Source organism: Planococcus citri, chromosome 2 (assembly GCF_950023065.1).
Source record: "Planococcus citri chromosome 2, ihPlaCitr1.1, whole genome shotgun sequence".
NCBI lineage: Eukaryota > Metazoa > Arthropoda > Insecta > Hemiptera > Pseudococcidae > Planococcus > Planococcus citri.
Window position 1 is genome coordinate 39975240 of NC_088678.1, and position 24500 is coordinate 39999739.

Consider the following 24500-nt stretch of genomic DNA (forward strand, 5'->3'; position numbering starts at 1 on the left):
AATTGTTGTCTTCGCATCATTTCGTCTGTCGGTGCAACACGAAGTGGTTCGAATTTTCATGACTTTTGCGACGCTGATCATACGCAGTTTTGAAATTTGAATTTTTTTTTTCTTCGAGCATATTTGACTAAAATCATCGTCTGACGTAGGCGATGTTTGACTTTTATTTTTCGATATGGTTCGATTTAGTTTTTGATCGAATTTTAGTTTCAAAGAAATTATCAGATAATGGACTTTAAGATTCGCATGGCATGTTGAGAGCATCGCATCATTACACAAACACATGGATACCAAAAGGTAAGAAAGATTTAAGCAAAAATTATCCCTCAATGTGGAAAAATTAGTTGATATTTTTGTTTTAAACGAGGTGTCTGGTTTATTGAAATCTAAAAAAATAGAACAACACAAAAAAATGATACGAAAGTTTGAAAAAAAATCAGTCGAGACAGCTACGAATTTTAAACTTTTAAATAGGTATGTTTCATCAGCTTTGAAAATGTTCCAAAATGTTAACACGTGTGTGAAATTCATCGAAAGACACGCACGTGTGAGTACAGGTAAGTTGTGCTTTGTGTTTTTTTTTTTATTCAACAATTACAATTATTTTAACACGTCTCCTTTATCCATATACTACGCGATTCATGATGGAAATTTTCAGTAGGGTACATTCAATTTTTGAAAAGCGGACTACCTACTTATTTCAATTTTGAACAAAGCACTCGTAATAGAGACAATTTTTGTACTCGTTTTTCGTCAAAGGGAATCTCGAATTATTTTTCAAAACTCAGAATGAAAAGGGCAATAACTAAACGGAGGTTTTTTTAAAACGCTGTTATGAATAAGAATCAGACTGGCATTGAAATGTTATCTTGTCTCTGAAAGTTTAGTAAGAATACAAGCCGATCTTGACAGCTATTCTTTTATTCTTATTCCTATTATTAAAGTTTTATTTTTCTGAAAATATTTTTAAAATAATTAATGTTATCCGAGGTATGAAAATTACTGTATTGGTTATTTATTCTGGATCTGATTTGTTATAATTTCTGTAACAATTTATTTGTTTTTCAAATCGAAAATATTCATGCAGGTATTTACAATTTTACAGTCGGATTAAAAATTTAAAATTGGTGTTTGATTTTCATTATCCCTTACCCCCATTTAATTTTATTAAAATTGCAAAAAAAATTGATTTTTTCATTACTTAATACAATTTTTATTATCATACTTAACTATAGTTATCTTTTGAATTATATTTTATTGAAAAAATATTTGTTGGTCAATTTAATGCTTTTGAAATATTTTAGAGGAATTTAAAAATTGACTTATAAATAGGTATACTGAAGTCAATATTTAAAAAAAAAAAAAAAAAAAAAAAAAAAAAATGAATGAGATTAATTTTTAAGCTCAAAATTGTCAGCCAGATGAGCCCGAAGCAGCCCATAAATCTTTTTTGAGTAGGTACCTATACCTATGATATAATTTGTTCGAAGGTAAAATGTGAAAGTGTCTTGACTTTCTGACTTTTCAAGGCTCCCTCGAGGCTTTTACGTAATTTTTTTTCCTAATTAAAGCTTTCCTTCTCGAGTAAGCACAAACAAACTCGATTCAACTCGATGATTTTGTCTGAAAATGAAAATATTCCAACTCCTTTAAAAGCTTTGTTAGGCAAATCTTGCCACACTCGTATTCTAAACTCGATTCTTCGTGCTTGAAAATAAGAAAATCATCAAAAAGTTTGGTAAATTGGAAAAATGAAAGGAGAATGAAGCCGACAAATGATATTCGTGCGACAAAGTGAATTCAATCGGGACATTTGATGCTACAATTTCGAGGTATATATACAGTACAGCTTACAGTACAAAGTTAACTCATTACTCGAGTCGGTGTATTCCTCCTTTTATAAAGTTACCTGCAGCCATCGCAGCGACAACGAAGTTATAAATTTGTCTGCAGCCTAAATCGAGAAATGTTACTTGATTTGTTTTCTTCGAGAATATAAAATTTGATTCGACGTAATTACCTGGCGTGTTGTCATCGTTGGCGGTTGACGACTGAGGAGGTGAAACACATACCTGGTTGTGAGGAAGAGAAGGTCATCGTTTGAGGAACGAAAGAGAGGTACACATATTAATCAAAACGCTCCACTTAGGGTAATTTTAACCATTCTGGAATGAAATATACCTACGTATCAAGACGGTTTACAGCCTTATACAGGAAACACTACCATACTTTACCTGCGAGACGCAGCGGAGGGAACGAGGTAAACGTTGTGGAAATAGTTTAACGGACTCAATTACATAGAAAACGTCGAATTTTCGTTATGAAGGGTTAATTTCGCGAAAATATCTTAAACTCGAGCATTTCGGCTTATTTGTTGAATTTCGTCTTGGCGGCGCGGCGCGTAGCGTAACGCACCCTTTCATCTCTGCCACCCCCCTCGCTCCCCTCGCCCATCATGCAGCTAGATTTTAATTCTGGAAATTATACGTACTACCTATAATATACGCGATGCCAGTCGAGGGGGGCAGGTGACAGGGGATATTGCGAGTTTAGTGTATATTTGAAAAATGAACGTCAAGGTGAAAAGAGAGAAGTTTTAATAAATTTCAATCGAAAATTATCGGGGTTGGCGGACGAACGACGGCACAAAATCGCAGTTCGCAGTGTGAAAGAATTCACCTCGAAGATATTTACTTCGCCATTAATCTTCTGGCGTTTTTTTTTTTTCATTCTCTATTGTCGACTTTCACCGCTTCTTCTTTTTTTATTTTTGGTTCAAATATAGTAATTTTTTTCATTGTCGAGTTTTCCTACAATATTTTTCGTTTTTTTCACAAATTAACAAATATTTGGAGATGGTGAACGAGCTCGGAAAGAGAAAGATTAAGAGTTCAGCCTAAATGAAAATCTAAATATTTCTCAACGATGAGAAAACAGTTAATACCATTATGGGCCCATCATCGTCGCTTTTTTAAAATGTATAATAACCATCCTTTGACGACCTTGAAATATTGGTTCCAAAAATTTACGTAAAATGATTTTGCGGTTTTAAACCTCCCCCATTTATTTTAAAAATTACGCGAGATAACTTTATTCAAATTGTTGAGACGAAGCTTGTTGCGTGAAGTTATGTAAAAAAATCGTTTTTTATACAAAGTTTTCACCCCCACAAGTGGAATGCCTTCACCTTTTCCTTTTTTTTCAAGAAAAAGCTGACCTTTTAAGAATGGAAACTTTTAATTTTCGATTATAACTATCACAGGTGTGTTATAGGGCTTATCGGCGAGAGAGGTGGAGGAGGTACCTATTTATTGTTTCGTTTCATCAATGTGTACCTATGAAAAAAGAAAGACGAAGAATTTTTCGGTATTTTTATCAGGTCATTGTTCACGAACGTAGCAAGCCTAAATCGAAGTCGGGACACGGATTAAAATATGCAAATTGTATAGGTACCTACCTATTCTTTCCAAAAAATTGTATTTAATGAATTAATCCAAGGCTTGGATGAGAGTCGAATGAATTTAATATCTGGGTAGAATTGTTTATCTTGTTTCAATTTTGACGAGAGAGGATCGAGGCAAAAATCAAAATTATTTTCTTTCTCCTCAAATATGGTTGTCTAGATTTTTTTGATTTTTTAAAAGTAGCAAGAATATTGTGTTAAATTTAGGGGCGAATAGGTGGGGCTCACTGGTTCTGTGATTTTTTCGGCGTGAAGGTTTGAATGATTGGTGGAAAGGAGGAGTCATTTGTATTTTAAATGAAATTCATAATATAATATTTTTTTCGCTTTTTTAAAAACGTTGGAAAAATCTAGGTAAATGTCCGAGCTTATTTTTTAAGATTTTTAATTTTAAAAAAATTAACATTCTAGATGCTTTAACTTTTTTTTAAATATGAAAAATGAAATTAATAAAATTTTGTTGAAATTCTCAGAAAAATTCAGTCCTGCATGCGCCTGGCACATCGAAAAATTACATTGAAGTAGTGGAGTGGCAACTGAAAAAAATTTTATCAGCTTTCCAACGGTATGTTTGTGAGATGAAAACAAGCAAACCTGTGTCCAATATAAGTGAATGAAGCTTTGAGCGTTTGGTTCAAGCCAGAAGCAATCCTGGAATTTTTGACAAATGGCCACCCCTCCCTTCATCTCACAATGATCACAAACATACCGTTGGAAAGCTGATAAAATTCTCTATCGATTGAATATGAAACAACTTCTGTAATGTAACGTTCCTCCAAAGCGCGACACAAAGTAAGAGATTGAAAATTAAAAAATTGCTTTCGCATGAACCGAGCGCCCAAACCTTCATTCACTTTATTGGACATAGGTTTGCTTGTTTTCATCTCACAATGATCACAAACATACACCGTTGAAAAGCTAATGAAATTTTCTATCCATTGAGTGTAAAACGACTTCTGTAACCTTCCTATGGAGCGCGCTACAAAGCGGGAGGGGCTACTTTTTGATCAAATTTTGTATAATGGTATGTAAAGGGGGAGGGGTTGGGTCGGGGTAAGGGATGTAATCGATAAAATGGACCATTAAATATATTCCCATGACCAGAGAAGTACACATTTACCAAATTTCAGTTCCACAGGTGGGGTTCTCATTGCCTCCACATTTTAGGGGTCTGTCCCCTTGAATGGGCGGGAGGTATGCGACGACTCCGACACTTTTAGAGAAACACATCAATCAATATTGAACAGTAACTGGCTTAATATTTCAATTCTGGTGGGATTTTGACCAGTAGGGTATTTTTTGAAACTATGGGTTGATGGGGGTGCGTATAAAGAGGGAATTCATAATTTTTTGCTTCATTTATTGCTTTCAAAAAATGTTTCTCATCAGTTTCTAGAAGAATTGGTATTTAGCTCACCATTTCCACTATATGTTTTGGCATTAAAGCGGAAATTTTGCGCGTTTTTCAAGTTTTGAGGTGCCACAGGGGGCAGAGGGGGTGAGGAAACCAAAAAATGAACAACCAAAATTATTTGTACACTTTTCGAAGGATATTTTCACAAAATTACATTTCCGAGTCTCAACGTCTTCCAGATCCACAATTTAGAGGTCTGAGCACCACGCCAGGGGGAGAGGGGGGACGATGGCTTCAATGGTGAAAATAGAAAGTGCTGATCAATATCTAACAGCAGATACCATAATATTGGATTTCTAATTGAAACTCTATCCACAGGAATATTCTCAAAATTGTAAGTCCCACCCCTAATGAACTTTGTACGAGGTAGATTATTTACACTCGAATTTCTAATTCAATTGAACCAAACCAAAAAACAAATAAACCTGTGAATTGAAAGAATTAAACGGATCAAACCAGGTAGACGAACCGAACAAATAATGTCCATCCAAGAATCACGGATTTAATTACTATTTGCATCATTACCATTTTTTTGCGATACTTGAATGTTCGAAAAATAAGCGAATATTCTGACTCAAAAGGGCGAGGTACCTCAAATGACTGAAAAATTTTTGAACCGGACAAAGCTACTTTGAAAATACTTGGAAAATATCTACTCTACTCATCATCAGCAGCCAAAATTTCAAGTTTGTGAATTTTTGCAAATCAAACTTGGACTCAAATAATGCAAAAAAAAAAATCAAAAATTTCATAATACTGACGCGAAAGTCTTTTACATACCATATGTCCAACCTTTCTGAATGGATTGGAAAGAGATTCGAACTATTTTGAGCCCTTCTGGAGCCTCCAGCAGATTTTTGAAAGTTAAAGTTTCCACAGAAATTCACATACCTAGCCAATAAAGTTGGACGATTGAAATTTACTTTCTACGTACCCTAATTTTGATATGTTGAGTCGATTTGAGGTGGTCTAGAGCCTCCAGCTAAATTTTAGAAACTCCAGATTTTCAGAAAGTCTCATAAAAAAATGTCCACATCAACTCCAGCATGTGTGTAAATGCGATTGGTCTTCTTAGTGACCTACTTGACCGACTGAACGCCATTTTTCCAGAACCGGTTTCTATTGGCTCGAAATTGTATGCTTCATTGCTTCTGCAGTAATTTGACCATTGAAAATTTGGAAAATTCTTGTTCTGGTTCCGACTGAAGAAAACAGCTGAAATTGAGTTTATCTCCTATTTTTGATATGTCAAAACCGAATGAGATGGTTTTAAGCACGTTTTGAGCATCCAGCAATATTCTAAAAAATAAAAATATCAGTTTCTCAAAAAAAATGTCAGCTCTAGTGAAAAGGAGAAGGGGAGGAAATTATAGTGATTATTCAACTAGTCCATCAAAGAGAGCTTATGAAAAAAGAAAAAAAATGACGAAATCGGAGTATTTGACTTCAGTTTATAATACTTGCAAACAACATCTGTAGGTACCTACTAGAGGTGAAAACGGTTACGCTACCCGCTTACCGGTATCTGGTTAAAATACCGGCTAAACCCGCTAGTGGTTGTATCGGGTTGATTCGGATATAGATAGTAGCGTATAGCGAGTACAACCCGAAAGTTTTCGCACTTGGTCTGCGCACGCACCCCAAAATTTGATAATGCGTAAGTGGGAGGAGTTACGCTTCGACACCTGTCGTTCGTATGTGTGATTGACGTTTGACATGATTGATGACAATGATGATGTCATGCCGGTACACCAGCTACGCATTCAATGCGCTACTAGTTATATCCTGAACCAGTGCGACATTTTTTCAATTCGCTACCCGCTACTACCGAGTAGCGAGAATTTACGATACGGATACGATAGTTACCCGCTGTCAGCGAGTACCGTTTTCAGCTCTAGTACCTACCTACCCAATTTTTAAAAACACAAAAATAATCTTGAGTAATAATTCACAAAAAATTGAATCAGCCAACATTTTTCTCAAAATGGTAGGTAAATCTCGATGATTCGCCAGTCAAAAAAATAATTTCATTTTTACATGTTTAGGACACAGAGCCACCTTCTTCTCCCATTCTACGGTAACTCCACCAAAATCGAAAATGACTCTTCTCCACCTCGTTAACCCTTCCTATTCTTATTAGACATTTCTCCTCGACAACAACCACGACACAAATTATGGGTGTCATGACAAACCAACAGTACACGGTAAATTAATTTTTTCGTCGGTAAATTACGAATAAGGCTGCAGATGTTGGTAAGATTAATTAAAACCGAGACGGCTCTTTGAGATGATGTCTAAAGGGGTTGAAAAAGCACGTTTTTAAACGTACACGACCGACAATTTCATGATTAAAGGTGAGCATTTTCATACCGTCACTGTACGCCGCCGTTGAAACTAAGTTCTCACAAATCAACACCGAACATTATCTCATTACAAAATACGAGATACGAAAAAAAAATGATTTTTTCCCTCAATTATAATAATCATTATTTTAATGCAATTCATAACGCTCCGAAGAGCCCGAGTTTTCAAACGATTTGTCTCTTTGGAGCCCAAAACATTCACGTGTGTTTTAGCTGGACGCGAAGATGTTAATAAAATTGCATAACCGATTCGCCGTAAATACGACTTTTGCTTTCGCATCGCGTTACGCGGATATCTCGCTTAATTCCAGGCATATAAAATTTATTCTATATTGAAATTCTTTCAAGAAAAATTTTAGAACTGTCGTCGATGGTATTTTTTTTTCAATGGTTTGGCTGCAAATAAGCGGATTGCAATTTCAGTGTATTAAGTTTTATATTTAAAATACGCGGGGTGTTCTTTGTTTCTTTTTTTTTTTTTACGAGAAATGCCAAAGTGTACGTTATTTATTAGTTCGCTTTTGAAGTTCAGTCATTTGGAATGTGATACGCGGTACAAATAAATCGTATTTGCACAAAATACTCGGTTTGTATTTTCGGCATATTTCACCGCAATCTGGTGTGCACTCATATACCTTTTCTTTATACCATACAACAAAGTCGAAACTTTCAGCACGATACTCATAATATAGTCATTTCAATACTTCATCACCTTGAAAATAGACTCGACAAACGGTTTTTCAAACACGTCATCATCTGCCTAGATTTTTTTTATCTTCTTTGAATGAAAAAGCAAAAAGTTCGCAAGAACGTTTTCCACCAAAAATACATACATAAGAAAGGGGGCAAAAAAACGTGAAAGAATTATTTAAGTTCTCAAGCCACGTCCGCTTTGACGGGCTATTATTTCCTCGCGCGAAATTACCTCGGTCAATTTTTAAAGGTGTGTTATTGACAAAATTTGTCATAAGGGTGACTATCACCTGGCTTCAAAAGAAAGGTTACCCCGCACCTGGTACTTCATCCAAAAGGGTTATTTCTAATCATGCCTTTATCAATCCGTTGAACATTCCGAGCACGAAAAATGATTCGGATGAATATTATTACACGCCTATGAACTCCATTCATCAATAACATTTCTGTCACAAAATACTTAATAAGAAAATCGCCTTTATCCGGATCAGCACTTCGTAAAATGTCGTAGAATTTTAAATAAAAAATTCACCCGTGGGTATTGCGTCGTCGCTCGGTTTTGGCCATACTCGACTACGTACTACTCGTGTTTGTTGAAAATTCCTTCGTTCATTACACGAGATAAAAATTTCGCTCACTTTTAAGAACGATCGGAATGTATTTTTTCCTCCCCTCCGCCTGTTGTACTGTTTATCATCCGAGTTTTGAAACCGAACTCGCACCAATGATCGGTATGAAAGGTCATTTTTAGATGGCACCTGTCGACGTTGTCGAGTTCGTAGAACCGCAGCTTCGCAAGTGAAAGGAGTAGCAGGATGCGGGGTGGAAATTTCATTTAAAAATTTACCAAATATAAGGAATTTCATTTTTGCAAATACGTTCGTTGAATTTGTAGTATACGAGAGTATTTATTCGTTGCATTTTTTTTTTCATTGAATTCAATATTTTAGTCCACGCCATTTTAAGAATGCTCAGAGAGTGGATTTTTTTTCTAGATCAAGATGAAAATACCTAAAGATAGATAGATGATAATGTGCGAGGAAGAGAATTACTGAGCAAAGGCTAATCTTAAATTTGCCTCATTTTTTACTCTTGAATTTTTTTTTTTTTTTGAAAAAATTGGTTCCAAATAAGAAATTGAAAAATTCATTGTCCATTCTTGTAATTTGCAAGCCCAAAACTGACATTTATTGCTTAAAAAATGGATTTTTTTTTGTTAATTTTCGCAGAAAAAAAACTAGACATTCTTGTTAGATAGGTACCAATTGAAATTGATTAAAATTTTGTAGGTATTGAACACGAAAATGGAGAAGATTTTTACGTCGACCCCAAAACTAAAATCTTGGACCGTAAAAAATGACAATCGTTTTTGTGTGTTCTCGAGATCGGGGTAAAACATTCCCTTTCCACCTATCAAAGTAGATTATAGCGAGATTTCTTCAGAATTCCGAAAATAAGGACGATTTCTGTATCTTCTCTGTAAATTAAATATACGTAATCCAATTCAAAAATCACAATTTTTGACAGATTTTTGGAAACAAAATTTTCAAAAAAAGAGAAAAAAATTGGATAAAATAATTATGAAAAATTTCAAACTTAGCGAGATACTCGTACCTACTCAATTATCAATGTGTTTGGGGGGGGGGAGGGGATGAAATCGTCGTCAATTTTTAATTCAGCACAAAATTTTAATAACCACTTCGAGGAGGGGGAGGGTCACAAAATAGTTTTTGTCCAGATTTAGGAAATCCGTCAGAATTTATTTCTTTTTGAAGCTGAAAATTTAAATTTTCAAAAAAGCCTGCAGGTATTTTTGATTTCAATCCGCCATCAATGCCATCATTCGAACAAATTTACAGAAAAAATACCAAACACACTTGCAAAAGAAGTATTTTAACTGGCAGAGAAATGTTTGAACTTGACAACGTTAAATCGAAAGATCATTCAAGAATATATTAGATATGGGTATTTAGGTGCTTTAGTGCATTTTTTGATTTTTGGTAAATTTTTGGCCAAAATAGGAAAAAAATCAAAATTTTACCAAATTAAGTTCAAAATCTGAAATTTTGTGTGTACCCTATTTTCGACCTCTAGAATCGATTCAAAACGGTTCTGAGTCAGTTCAAGCTGTTCTGGAGGTCATTTTAGCAGGTTTTTCAAAGTTGCAAATTTTCACAAAAATTTATCTAATGAAGTTGGGAGGCTAATTTCATACCACAATTTCAAAATGCTGAGTTGATTTGAGATAGTCAGAGTCTTCTAGCTATATTTTGGAAATCCCAAATTTCTAGAAAGTGCCATATACACTGTCCAAAAACCTCAAAAAGTGTATTTCAATTTTTGGTGAATTTTTGAAAATTAGATTTGAATCAAAAATAAGAAAAAAAAACAAAATTTTACCAAATTGACTTGGAAATCTGAAATTTGGTATGTATCCTATTTTCAACGCCCATAATCCATTTAAAACGGTTTCAGATCGTTTTGAGCAGTTCTGGTCTTCTGAACCTTTCAGCAAAGTTTTGAACGTTGAAATTTTCACAAAATTTTACAAAATGAAGTTGGAAAGCTAAAGTTTACTTAGTACCTCAATTCTAACACGCTGTAGTTAAGTGTAAGTGGTTTCAAGTCGTTTTGGATCCTCCAGTTATATTTTGAACATTCCAGATTTTTAGGAAAGTGTCATAAGAATTCTTTAAATTAGGAAATTGAACCAAAATTTTACACCATTTCACCAAAACTGGTATCTGCAAGGTCGTTTACTTCTCCAGCGATTGCATTATTGAAAATTTAAAAAATTCATTTATACTTACGCTTCTGAACTGGCAGAAACAAATCGACAGATTTTATGATGACTTTTTTTTGGGGGGAAAACTTGAACTTTCAAAAAATTCCTGAAGGCTCCAAACCATCTCCAGTCTACTTGACGTGTCGAAAATGAAGTATTATAAGTACTGAATTTCAGATTTTTTCGTAATATGTACATCGTGGGTTTAGGGAATTTTTAAATTTTTAATAATGAAATCACCAGAGAGGTATTTTTGAACTGGCCAGAACCGATTTTGGAATGGTGTGTAAATATATGTAATCATTGAGGAGGGTCAATACTCAAAAACAAAGCAGAAGCACCAATCATAATGCCGAAATTAGTGTAAAAAGGAAATTTTAGCTTTCTTACTTGATTGGGTAGATTTTTAAAAACCTGCTGGAAGCTCAAGAAGTGCTCAAAATAGGTAGCTTTCCAGGTCAATTTGATGAAATTTTAAATTTTCCCATTTCTGACCAAAGCTTGATTTTTGATAATCCACCAAAAACCAAAAAATGCACTTAGGTACCTGAAACTACGATTTTAGACAGACGTTTTGGAAAAAATGTCTCTGAAACGCTTTTAGGTTTAGAGTACAGAAAATATAAATAGAGTTAGGTAGGTAAGGTACAAAAAAATTGCAGGAAAAATACCATGAATATTGAGTGATTTATGAATGCAACGCTTCACGCGAAAATCACGATTTTTCGTCCAGGGAGAAAGAGATGAAGGAGGCATGATACTTTTTCTTTGGTATTTTTTTTTACTTCTCCAAAGAAATTTTATAAACATTTTCAAAATCCGAGTCGAGAGTCCAAGGATAACGAGCAGTTTTTAATAATCCATTTTTGAGGTTGACATGACCTTGAATGTTGAATGTTGAAATAAACTTTTGAGCAATTCAAAAAATCCTAAATCAGTTCCTCTTTTTTGTGTTTTTTAAAATTTGTGAACATTCTTCAGTGCGTTTAGACTATTTATGATTCATGTTAGACGATTTTCCTCCATTCTTATGGAGAGAAATTTTTTGGGAAGCCATAAATATTTTCTCTCGTATACCTACATATTTTAGTCAGTCATCCAATCTGTTTTCCTTAGAAAACGTCCATTAGTTTGATTTGAAATTTAGAGGGGGAGGTGGTTTTTCTGGCCCACCTTTCCCAAAAAGACTTTATTTTTTTCAGTTCAATATGCTATATACCTACTTGTACCTGAATTCTTCTACTGCCATTGCCATTGTTTACTTAATTGATCCGCAGATTTTTAAGAATAGAAATAGGTATTGATAGAATTTTTTTTTGAAACTGTAGGATATTCGTGAAGAGTTCATCAGAGACCACGTTGAATAGTTTGACGACCAACGGCGGTGGCGGTAGTGACACATGTAATATGAAACCATCAGTTACCAGCTCGACTACAGCAGCATCATGTGTACCTTCGGATATGGTATCAGTAATAGCAAATGCTGGAAGTTTCGATGCACCAAGTAGTTTCGATGACGGTTACGATTCGTCAAATAGTTCGCCTCGTAGTCCAGGTAAATTATACAATAATTGCCACAGGTATACTAAGTTATCCACTTATATACATACATTTCAACGCTCAAAAACATTTAGTAGGTACCTACCAATGTCAGTCAGTTATTTAGCTGGCCACCTATAAGGTTAATATCTAAAACGTTTTCGGATAAACAAACAGTTCACACTCACACACAGCCCACTAGTTATACAAGTATATCTGCTGAAAACCCAAACACCATCACTTGTTGATCCTAAATTGGCTAATTTAGCGGTTAAAATGTAACCTGCGACGTTTTCGTCGTATCCTTAAAATCTTTCTGTAAAGTTAACAACGCGTTCAAAGTTATATGCGTAAAATTAATTTAATTTGCAAAGGGGAAAGCTTAACTATGGTTGAGAAATTATTATCGTTTTTCATTTATTTCTTTTTAATGAAAAAAAAATTCTCGTTTCTTTTAAATTGGAGACAGATTGTGCAGGTTTCTTGTGTTGTTGAAACCGTAAAGACACGTGTAATAGTTTACCTGGTCGGTTATTTTTCTAGCAGTTCTTTCTTCCTTAAGAAAAAAGAAATTTAATGACGGAGTTGGAAATCATTATACTTATAAATTGCTTATATAGGTACTACAAAGCTCTCTTCTACCTACCTACCTACGCAGACCAAGTCTCAGGTATATTGTAAACAATATCAACTTTTGTAAACGCGGTTATTTTTTTTTGCTACAGTTTTATTTTTCATTAAAAGTCCAACCGGTGGTGCGAAGTGTAATATGTACGAGTCTTGGTCAAAAAGAAAGACAGGCAGAAGAAGAGAAAAAGACGAGGATATGAAAGACGCGGAAATATTGGCTTCGTATATCGCGAAACGATATTATTAAATATAGGTACTTCTCTACTCGTATCGATGAAAAGAATGCCATTTTTTAAAGCTATTAAAGTCGTTGGATTTCGATGTAACGTGTACGTGACGAAAGTTAATTTACATTAAATACAATTGAAAAGAAAAAGAAAAATTACATTTTTCATTCTTATATACTTGGTAGATCGTTTGTTCGTACTAAATACAGACTTTAAAAAAAATCACGTGGAATTTTAATGATGTTTATAGCGCGATATTTTCGTATTTAGTTAAATTTCCCTCGGAGATGGAATGTAGAGAAAGGGAAGGAAAAAAACTGAATTTCAGACTTATTTTTGTACGTAGGTAGATACTTTTTAAAAAACTTTGAACAAAACATCATCTGTCATTAGACCTGCTGAATGTCTGTTTTGTCGAAAGAAAAATGATTCGGTAGCAAATATCGAAGGGGAACTTGAAATGAAAATCGAGAACCGACCTAGGTACATGATATTTTAATTTACATACTTAGGTAGGTATACCTATTTACATTAAAAACATTTTTCACTTTCATTTGCAATGATAGGTAGGTAGGTATTCATAGAAGAAGTTTTTGCATGGGATATTACGTATTAAGAAATGGATAGGTAGGAGTATTAATAGGTTGTAAAGTAGAGATAGGTATCTAATCCGCAAATGTACGTATAAGTACCTATAATATAAAGTTTCCAATATTAGATCCTTGTATTTATGCCAATTCGGCCCAAATTAAATCTTAAAAACAGTTTATTTACGACGAATTAGTCAGAATTATACGTAGATAAAATTGATTCGCAAAGTTTTTACTTTGATGTTAACTAAATCGTTTATCAACTTTAAAGAAATTAATTTTACTTTCGAAAATGGCCTTAAAGGAGGACGAGAAGAAGAGCACGTGGCTCCGTAGTCTGTAAGTACTTTCTAAAGTATGGCTACGTGTATTATTAATTTTTGGAAAATTTTCCAGGTAGGTAGGTATATTATTAATTGTCCAACTTGGAAGAATATTGTTTAGTTCAATGATAAATTGAACTGGGTATGAGGAACATATCCTTCGAAGTAGGGAATGAAGTCTTATTTGAAACTGAAGTTTTGCGAGTTAGTATAAGATTTTCTATCGAGAATGTTAAAATGAAGTGATACTCGCAGTTACTATATTGTCCATTGGACGGATATATACCTACATATTTAAAAACTAGGCTCAAAATTCAAACTCTGCCAGTGCTTAAAATTTTTTCATGTGCTTTTTTAATCCATTGAAATCTTATTCAATTTCATCAGTATTCAGTATGGAGTTTCTTTCTAGATTAGCTTCGTTTAATGGGCGGGGGGGGGGGTTAAAGTAAAAGATTAAATCAAGAGAAAAATTGGAAAAACACGAGAAATAAATTAGGAGACTAACATTTGTGGAAAATTACTCTTATTATAAAATATTGAGTGGAGTGGATCGTAAAAAAATGTCGGAGGAATTTTGACCAAATTCAGTGAAAAACCTTCATTTTGAGTTGAAAGACATTCGGAATCAATTTTAGCCCCAGAGGTGCCCCTGGAGGGGAGATATGGGTCCTCAGTGGGGGAGAATTTTTGAACTCTAGTACATTTATACAACTTATTTTGGGAAAATGGTCCAGTTCCAAAAGATGGTATTTGAGATTCTGCGTCAGTCTAGGTCATTGCCATCAAAATCCAAGACCACTTTCGGGGTTCTATTGAGATGTGGTTGAAAATTTGCAAATTGCTTATATGTACCTATGTATTTTTAGGGAAAATCGTGTTTTTGAAAATATTTTCTTCTCAAATATTTCACTGTAAATGACAAAACATCGAGAAATAAGTATCTATTCCCAAATATTCAGTGGTGCCAATTTTTTGGTCATCATCAAAAACTTATCAAATTTTTTTGTTTTAAGCAATTTTTCCTAAAACAGTGTGGGTAGTAGCTAAAGCAAAAAAATGCCTGTTTTTTAAAGATGACATTCGTTTGAGGATTCATGTTACCTCTCAAGGTCCACCTCTGGGGTAAAAATGCACATTTTTCGTGATTCTTTTGGACTGCGTTTCAGTGCAGATTCATTGAAACTTTTCATAAAAATTTCAACTTGAAAAAAAAATATTGCTAAAATAACTTAATTTTAAGAGGTAAATTTCATTTCTGAATTTTTTGAAAATTGGCAAATAATTTATATTATCTATTTGGTTCAATTTTTATGAAAAAATCAGAATTTGATAAAATTGAGGTAAAAAACTTTGACTTTTCCAATTGATTAGTGATGGTTTTGAGCCCTTTCAAAGCCTCTCGCAGATTTTTTATTTCGATATTGAAAATATGCTGAAATTCATTTTGGTCCACTTCATGAAAATTTTTCCAAGTCCAGGAAATCTACAAATTTTTTGAAGACTAAAAAGACGCAACACCATCTCAATCGATTCGGAAGATTGAAAATGGGACATGAACCGAATTCCCTCTTCTTTCATTAGTTTTAGGTATCGAATTTTGATTCTTTTTTTTTCATTGAAAATAAGCCATTTTGAATTTCCAAAAATAAATGTTCAGGATTTGACTTGGTAGAGTATAGTTTTTGGATGCTTTTTCAATTTTTCTCTGTCCAGTCCAGATAATTTGCATTCAATTGGGATAAATCACTTGTAAGAGTAAGAAAAGTTACAACATTTACAATGTGCTTTTTTTCGTAGGATGCTCGGTTGGTTCAGAAAATCCTTTCTTACTCCTAAAAATGACAAAAAAAGGTGAAAAAATTTAGGTAATTTTTTTGCAATATCATCTGAGTTGGATGCTTGTTGAATTTCAAGAAGCATTTTTTCGTTCGCTCGTCTAGAATAATTCATCATTCATTTCAAGCCTTTTATTTGCCAGGTGCCCCAGAAAATCAGTCTCCAGCTCCGTAGAAAATTTACCCATTTTCTCCATTCTCGACTACGATGGCCCCAATTTCATCCATTATATCTTCCTTGGACACTGAAGAATTGATCGAATTCGAATCTGACATGAAAATCTATTCGATCAAATTACAATTTAACCACATTTTATTTCATTGGTCCTTTCTTTTTATGGAGTGTAAAATACAATTTGAAAAATGTTGATCCATTATTTTTCATTTTGTAGGTATTTGATTTGTTTTTTCCGCCGTTTTAATTTTTTAACCTTGCAATATTTTATTTTCTGAATAATACGCGAGAATTGGATAACATAATATTTTCAAAATTTCCATTCTACATAAACAGATGACCCAGAACAGAGAAAAAACTTTTCCAGTTAATCATTCCAGTTGAATTCTCACATCGTTTTTCGTATCTTCTTCCTCCTTTCTCCTTTTTTATTCGTTTTCCTTTTTTGACCCTTTTGAATGAATTTTTTCATAATTTTCAAACAATGGTGTCTAGCTATATATCTACCTATTTATATTTTTTCATTTTGTCTCATTGATTCGTGGGTATGTTAGGTATGCACATCTATGATGAATGTATGGAACACGAGATAGGTACAAAAATGAAAGAAAGGGTTACCTATTCGCTATAACGTCCACCTAAACTGCGAAAAGTGAAAAAGAAAGAGAGTAAGTATGGTAGATGAATTCGTAGCAGAAGAAATACCATCTTTGATTTCTATACACCCTACTAGAGAAACTCATATATTACACAGAAAGTAGGTATCCAAACTACACAGCAGTGTAGAGTGTAGAAGAACACAAACACACGAGGAGAGAACGAGAGAGAGATGCAAAAAGTAAAGGCTGGAGGATCCAAAAACGCAAGATACTTATACTATAAGACCGAAATGGAAACTAGAAGAATTTTATATTTATGTATACAAAGGAGAGAAATAGAACACGAGTGGGAACAGTCCAGAAAGGGGCGAAAAAGAAGTAAACGGCGCGTATTATTGAATGGTGAAGCAGCACACAGTATACTGAGAAACAGGAAATTGCTTCAACATCAAAATCTCATCTTAACCGTTTCCAACAATAGGTTGAATAGCCGGCCCGTTAAACGTTCGCTGATAACTGATAAAAATAACGAATTTACTAAGCTAAACGCACATGTTGTGCTCGTAGACGATCAGCAACACAAGAGTGTGATGAGACGAGAGACGCTCAAGAAGGTAGGCAGCTTTCGTACACACACACGCACACAGTGTATGAAAGAATTAAAAATACCAGCGTGTAAAATTGGCAAGGTCATTTCAACTCTTTAGTGTTTTCGAGGTAATTAAATTTCTTCGAGACTCGAGATGATGGTCAGTATACTCGTATATTGAGAGAAAAAAGAAAACTCAACTAAGGACAGGAATAAAGGAGGATTACGTGTGGAGAAAAATGACCAGGGATATGAAGTGATGCGGGTGAGAGGGGTAAGGGAGGGGAGGGGGTGTATGGTTGGATTTCAAAGGACGTTCATACGTACTATGTGAGGATCATCTTGTGAACTTTTTAAGGCCACCATTGCCAAGACGACGAAGGGGAAAAGAAGTAAATTATAATTTAACAAGAATGCACGTGCTTTTTGAATACCAGCTAGGTAGGTATAGATAGGTTGATAGGTATACATGGTTAGATATGGTATATGTGCTGAGTAAAAGGAGAGCGATCTAGCTAGGTACCTATCACTAGAGGAGTGAGCGAGAGAAAAAGAGCGAATAAGGAAATCGACGTATACTCCGACGTCTTCCCTTCTTGGTCTTTTGATTTAATTTCCTGACGGTAGCGGCACAATTTTCGCCTCTTTATTAATAAACGAGTCGCTGGTTGGCATTTTGTGATGATAAAGTTCTTAATAAGGAAAATAGAGTAGAAGCTCGATTGCGGTATGGCAGGTATGTGCCATGTGGCCTTCATAACCGCGTTAGCAATGACGATTCCGATACTGCTGCGAGCCCCGCAACGTGCTCTTTATCTCGTCTATATTACATACCAATAAGTTCGCTAACAGCATACTTTCCGATTTTCTTATGCCAAGTACCGCCAGAAATGCCTCTTTTAATAGCGTCTTTTTTTGATGCTACTCTTCTCGCCGCCGCTATTTTCTAATATTAATCAAGTCCCCGATGAGAGAGAGTTCGATTTTTACGTATTTTTCGCTCACCCCTCCCGCCCTCCCACCCACCCCTTCTCCCCGCCCCACTCGTAGTCAATACCTTTACCTTATATAGGTAGGTACTATGGTATAGTAGATACCATCGACTTGGTGTTTTTTTCTCACTCTACTCGACGCGTCTCGGTGGATAAAGTTGGATAATGAATTTTCAACTTTACTGTACAGCAGCACAGAGAACGTTGCGCTTTTCGTATACAATTCGTTTTTCTTCTTCTTCTTCTTCTTCTTCTTCTACTATTTTTTGTTTAGTTTCAAAAATTCATACCGAATAGCTCGTTTTGTAGTGAAAGAAAAAAATGAAACAATCGTCGTGTAAAAATGTACAGTGTAATAATAAAAAAATGCCAATTTCGTCTCATTTCTTTTGCATAGTTCCAGGGGCTTTGCAATTGACAGCATTTTGTGTTTTTTTTTTGCAAAATACAACGATAGGTATTTCGAGATATAATATCTGTACGTCTGTATTTTGATATCTGTTCGTCTCGTCTTTCGTGTTCGACGAAATAAATCTGTTCGCTGTGTATCGTGAGAGGGGATTTTTTAGAAAATTGTAGGTAGATATAAAAGTGCGGTACGAAAATAGAGACAATTTCTATGCAAATCCTATTTACCTAGAGATTGTTTTTCAACTGTCACTGACCATTTCATAATGCAGGTATTCATAGTCTATTTTTGACAGAGAAAAAGAAATGAAAACTTCCTGTATTAAGGATAGGTATTTGCTGGTTTAGTTCTTTGGTAGAGGATTTGAGATGATAGATATTCATTGGAAAGCTTATTACTTCGATCAATATGGTTTGGTGTAGGTGCATGAACATATTGAGTACTTTTACATCGCCTGCACTGCTTGCAGGAGTGGTTGAAATTGAGCAACCTCCAAATTTTCTGAATATTGCACACTCGGTCTGATATCGTTGAATGGTGGTGTTGGAGGTATTTGAAGGCTGAGTCCTGCTTCAGTCATTTTGTTAGGATTAGAGTTGGGGTAAGATGATGATCTTATTGAGGACGAGGCAGGTGCGCCAATGAAGAGTGATATGAGAATCGGCAAAGTGTACGTGGTCTCGAAGGATGTCAATAGTGCAGCTAAAATATTAATCTGTAAAAATAATTGTAGATTATTTAATTAGGTAGGTAATGAGTGATTTTTAATGAAAATTTTCAGGTTTATTGTTATTTAGAGAGAGAATTGCTAGTTTGTCCACCGAACGATTATGTGGCAGATTCTCACTTTAGAAACGAAAAATACATTTTTCTATCAAAGTATACTCGAGTACAGGAATTATGGAAAATTGATTTTTAACTTGGAGAGATAAAAGAGCACAATAAAATATTGAAAAAAAATATAGTTGTGTAGAAAACAACAAAGTTTTTTTTAAAAAAGTGCATTGTTTAGGAAATACCTATGGCGGAAAATGCAAAAGTGTTAGGTACACGAATTATCTATGAATCTTAAATTTTTAATCTGAAAAAAAAAAGAAACCATCTGAAGGCTATGATAGAATTTTAAGGGAAAACTTCAAACATTCCAACACTTAGGTAGGTACGTTAATAGGTAAATATAATTTTTTAGAAAAACTTACCAATTTCATTTCGAAAACTTCTGTATTTACTGTTCCACTCGCAAATTACTACAGCTTGATTAGATATCTATTTGAAATTATATACTGCCAGAGAAGCAGTTATCAAATGGATTAAAATAGGAACGATGCCAAAAATTAATACCTGCTTATACTTACATGTGTGTATTTTTTGTAAAAAAAAAAAATATCGTTGCGATTAAAACTGAGTTTACCACTTACGTATACTTTTTTGTAAAATAAGTAGGCAATGAACGAATTACAGGCGTCTAAAATACTTTATTCTTCAAAATACGAGAAAAATTGGATAGGTAGGTAGGTAGGTAATTGGTCTAAATAAATCACAATCATAATAATTATGTACTATGACAAATAAAAATCAACCAAATAATCCTCCAGGTATTTTGAATCCAGAGCCACTGCCACCTCCTTGACCATTCCCAGATCCTTGTCCTTTGCCTTTTCCTTTTCCAGCGCTGAGTTTGGGAAAACTTGAGAAACCAAGACTTTGAAATTTAGCACTATTTTCCCCCACAGCAGCAGTCGCACAGCTTATGAATACGAGTAAACATAATGCAACAATAACCTGTTGATATTATAGGTAAAAAATTTCAAATTAATAATCATTCATGGTAGGTACTTGCGTCTAACTAATTGTGAAGATATACTAATCCTAATTAGTAAGTATCTGAAATAAAAGTCATGTTGAAAAATACTCACAAATTTCATAATGATGTCTGGTGTAAATTGAGAAGTTCAAAATGCTCGGCTTCAATTGTATATGGAAATAGTTTACGACTTTCAAAGCGAAATTGGCGCAAATTTATACGTACAGAGTTTATATAGGTTTTCTGAAAGATAATTAGGATTTTTAAATCGTTATTATGGAATACGATAATCTGATTATCTACCTAAATTAATTTTGGAGTTGTTGTTGTTTTGATCACTTATACCTACCTACTCGTATTCAGAATTTCGGATTCAACTAGTTGTAACTGGAAAATAGGGAAATTTTCCATTGTCCGTGTATCTAGACAAACAACTAATAAGTAGGAACTTATCAAAATATTTTTGGAGTGTTTTTTAACTTTTATTAAATTTTTTATTTTTTTTCAAGTAGGTAGTTATGGTATGAGATCCTGTTCCTAAGGAGGCTTGAGCTAAATGTTTATAATTTATTTTTATTTTTCCACCAGGAAGCTCTTCCGTCCAGTACAATGGTGACAATGGCATAAAAACCAATTTATTTCGTCGCATGGTTGCCAGATATTACAAAATTATGAAACGAAACCAATATCCGGACATAAGCACCAAATACGAAGATTTGGAAATGGCAGCTGTACCAAAAAACGAAAAATCTGAAGATAAAAATTATAATAAAGGTAATTGAGTCACCCCCCCCCCCCCAGTGAGAAGTGAAGCTTATCAAATTTCTTCATGCGCGATATTTGGCAACTTCGTATATGCCCATTGCTCAAATGATAATTAATTTGTGTTTAATACTTACACATGCATAAAATTGAGCAGAAAAAATGATAGAAAATAAAATTCAATTTTGAAAAATTATGGAGTGTTGTCAAATATTAAATTTTTTTAAAAATACAGAATTTGACAACGTCGCTTTACATCATCTCTTACTTATATTCAAAAGCAATCCATCTCCAATTGCTATTGCTATCTAAACGAGAATGAAATACACAAATTCAAGTTGTAATGCCATGTTGCCAATTATTCAATTTTTATAGGAATTTTTCCACTACCTAATTACCTATAACACTCAGAAATCGTAATTCGAGGAAAATGCAATAAGTATTCATTATTTTTCAGTCGACACTCAAGTCGGTTTGGTTTCTGAGTCGGAGCAACTCATCGAAACGACGATAATAGACGAAGAGAAATCAAACTGCGAGCAAATTGATATATACGAAGATATCGAAGCGAATCGAGAAACGTGGGAACGTAATAGCGACTTCCTTCTTTCCATCATTGGTTTTGCTGTCGACTTGGCAAATGTGTGGAGGTTCCCTTACTTATGTTATCGCAATGGGGGAGGTAGGTGTGAAAAATATTAAAATTATACCAGAATTACCTACCTCCACACACTGTGTTCAATTGAGTATTTATTCAGAATGTAAATTACAGGTGCTTTTCTAGTCCCCTATTCTTTAATGTTAATTTTTGGAGCAGTGCCTTTATTTTATATGGAACTAATATTAGGACAATATAATAGACAAGGACCAATTAGCGTTTGGCGTATATGTCCGATTTTTAAAGGTACGATTAATTTATTAGAAATAGCTTACCTTCTTATCTACCTATTTTGTAACCATCGAATGTGAATTATCTCCAGGTATCGGATTTTGCGCCGTAATGGTAGCATTTTACGTGTCATTTTATTATAATGTGATCATTGGCTGGGCATTATACTTCTTGGTGGCCAGCATAACACCCGAATTACCTTGGGTGCATTGTAATAATACCTGGAATACGGCCATATGCACCGATTCTAAAAGTAATTACACCAATAGCAATAGCAGCACTCAAGTCACAGCGTTGTTACCTCATTCGCCAGCTTGGGAGTATTTCCAGTAAATATGAAGCTTATCTACCTACTTGGTTTGAAATTAGACCTATTATTGACTTAGCTTTGTTATTTTTTTTTGCAATTTGTTTATAGTCGAGCTGTCTTAGAAATGCAATGGAGTGAAGGTCTTCACGAGATTGGTTACCCAAAGTGGCAATTAGTTGTATGTCTTTTCTGTGTTTATTTCATGTTGTACCTGTCGCTTTTCAAAGGCGTTAAGTCTACTGGTTGGTATTGGTACAAAAGTATAAGTATCTACATAGACCTTCAATTGTATTAAATTATTAATCTGATCGTAAGGATGGTATTTTTCTTCTTGAAGGTTTGGTTGTTTGGGCAACAGCTACATTGCCCTACGTCGTGCTTACCATTTTGTTATTTCGAGGTCTAATGCTTCCTGGGGCCCTCAGAGGGATCAAGTATTATTTAAAACCTCAGCTTTCTCGACTAAAGGATACTCAAGTTAGTTGAGTTACAGTTACTTCAAATGTCGACTCATTTGATAGGTAGCTACACATTAATTAGCTTATCTTCATAATTCTAGGTATGGGTTGATGCAGCAGTTCAAGTGTTTTATTCTGTAGGAGCTGGTTTTGGAGTTCATTTATCGTACGCTAGTTATAATAATTTCAATAATAATTGCTACAGGTGGGTTCAATACTTATATGTACCTATTGTTGAGTTTTTGTTCAAGATTCCTCAATATGTTGTATGTAGGTACCTACTTATTTACTCATGTTGTGTATTTTGCTTGATTCAGAGACTGTTTGATAACCACTTTGGTGAATTGTTTCACGAGTTTTTTCTCTGGATTTGTAATATTCACCTATTTAGGATACATGTCACATAAACAGGGAGTTCCAATTAGTTCTGTGGCGACAGAAGGTAAAAAACGATTATTACAATATCTCATATAGCAGTATGTATTTAGGCTTTGAAGCACATACTTTTTTTGTTTGTAGGGCCTGGTTTGGTATTCCAAGTGTATCCAGAAGCTGTGGCCACTCTACCAGGATCACACGTATGGTCAGTTTTGTTTTTCTTCATGTTAATAATGTTGGGAATCGATTCGGCGGTAAGTGTAAATGAAAATAATTAATAATTCAATGAAGCTTCTTCCATACTTATTTTTAAAAAAAATATATATGTAGGTACTTATATGTACTCGTATATTAACCTCTAAAGCAACACCTGTTACTTGCTACCAGACTTTTTTAATGTTTCAAGGTCATGCGACGTTGCCGATGTTATCATTGTGATTATGTTGCAGATGGGTGGTTTAGAATGCGTTATTACTGGTCTAATGGACGAATTTTGTTTGTTTTTCGCGCGTAAAAAATACGCCAGAGAGATATTCACACTGTGTGCCATTTTTGTTTCATTTAGTGTGGCCACTATTAACGTCACTCCAGTAGGTATTTCTCAAATAAAAGTAGAAAATTCGCGACTAAAACTTAGGTAGGTAACTTCAAATTTGTGTTCAAACTACAATTTCATGTCTGAAAACGCAGGGTGGCATCTACATGTTTCATTTATTTGATACGTATTCGGCCGGTATATCTTTATTGTGCTCAGCTCTATTTGAAGCAATAGCTGTCTCTTGGTTTTATGGTAAGAAATCTACCCAATCTCTTGTTCTTCTTTCATATTACAGATTTAATTCTTTTTTTTTTGGTGGCAATTTTCAGGCTTGGAACGTTTTACTGGCGATGTTGAACTGATGCTAGGCCATCGACCTGGATTATATTGGCGGATATGTTGGAAATTTATTAGCCCTTCTTTCATCATTGTATGTGCCTATTCTTAAATCAATAAGTTTAGTTCTCATTATCTGAATCAATCTTTAATAGGTTCTTGTCTAATGACAATTTCTTGTAATTTTGTTTTTGAACAGGGTGTAGTTGTATTTGCTTTGTTATATCACGAACCTTTAAGGTACAATGATTATCTCTATCCTGTATGGGCAGAATGGATAGGTTGGGGATTGGCTCTATCTTCTATTTTAATGATACCATTTTTTATGATAACTCAATTAATCCAGTCTCCTGGATCATTCAAAGAGGTAATTATTGCTGATCATATTGATCAAGA

The 24500-nt window shown here is 34.3% G+C and overlaps 1 protein-coding gene and 1 long non-coding RNA gene across 2 annotated transcripts in view; one reads left to right on the forward strand and one right to left on the reverse strand.

Annotated features, from left to right (window-relative positions):
* LOC135835753 (sodium-dependent noradrenaline transporter-like) overlaps positions 1-24500 on the forward strand; it is a 25977-nt gene continuing 1477 nt past the window's right edge. Inside the window, exons 1-15 of the mRNA XM_065350167.1 lie at positions 1-297; positions 12047-12273; positions 21022-21207; positions 21653-21877; positions 21968-22099; positions 22176-22413; positions 22503-22636; positions 22732-22871; positions 22954-23057; positions 23170-23294; positions 23372-23484; positions 23680-23820; positions 23921-24020; positions 24098-24198; positions 24304-24471. Coding sequence (XP_065206239.1) covers positions 284-297; positions 12047-12273; positions 21022-21207; positions 21653-21877; positions 21968-22099; positions 22176-22413; positions 22503-22636; positions 22732-22871; positions 22954-23057; positions 23170-23294; positions 23372-23484; positions 23680-23820; positions 23921-24020; positions 24098-24198; positions 24304-24471 — 2148 coding nt within the window. The 5' untranslated portion in view covers positions 1-283. The remainder of the gene's footprint in view (positions 298-12046; positions 12274-21021; positions 21208-21652; positions 21878-21967; positions 22100-22175; positions 22414-22502; positions 22637-22731; positions 22872-22953; positions 23058-23169; positions 23295-23371; positions 23485-23679; positions 23821-23920; positions 24021-24097; positions 24199-24303; positions 24472-24500) is intronic.
* On the reverse strand, positions 20085-20863 carry LOC135833772 (uncharacterized). The gene is made up of 2 exons (XR_010556542.1): positions 20546-20863; positions 20085-20411 (listed from the first exon to the last, which is right to left on the reverse strand). It is a non-coding gene; the product is annotated as an uncharacterized LOC135833772 (long non-coding RNA).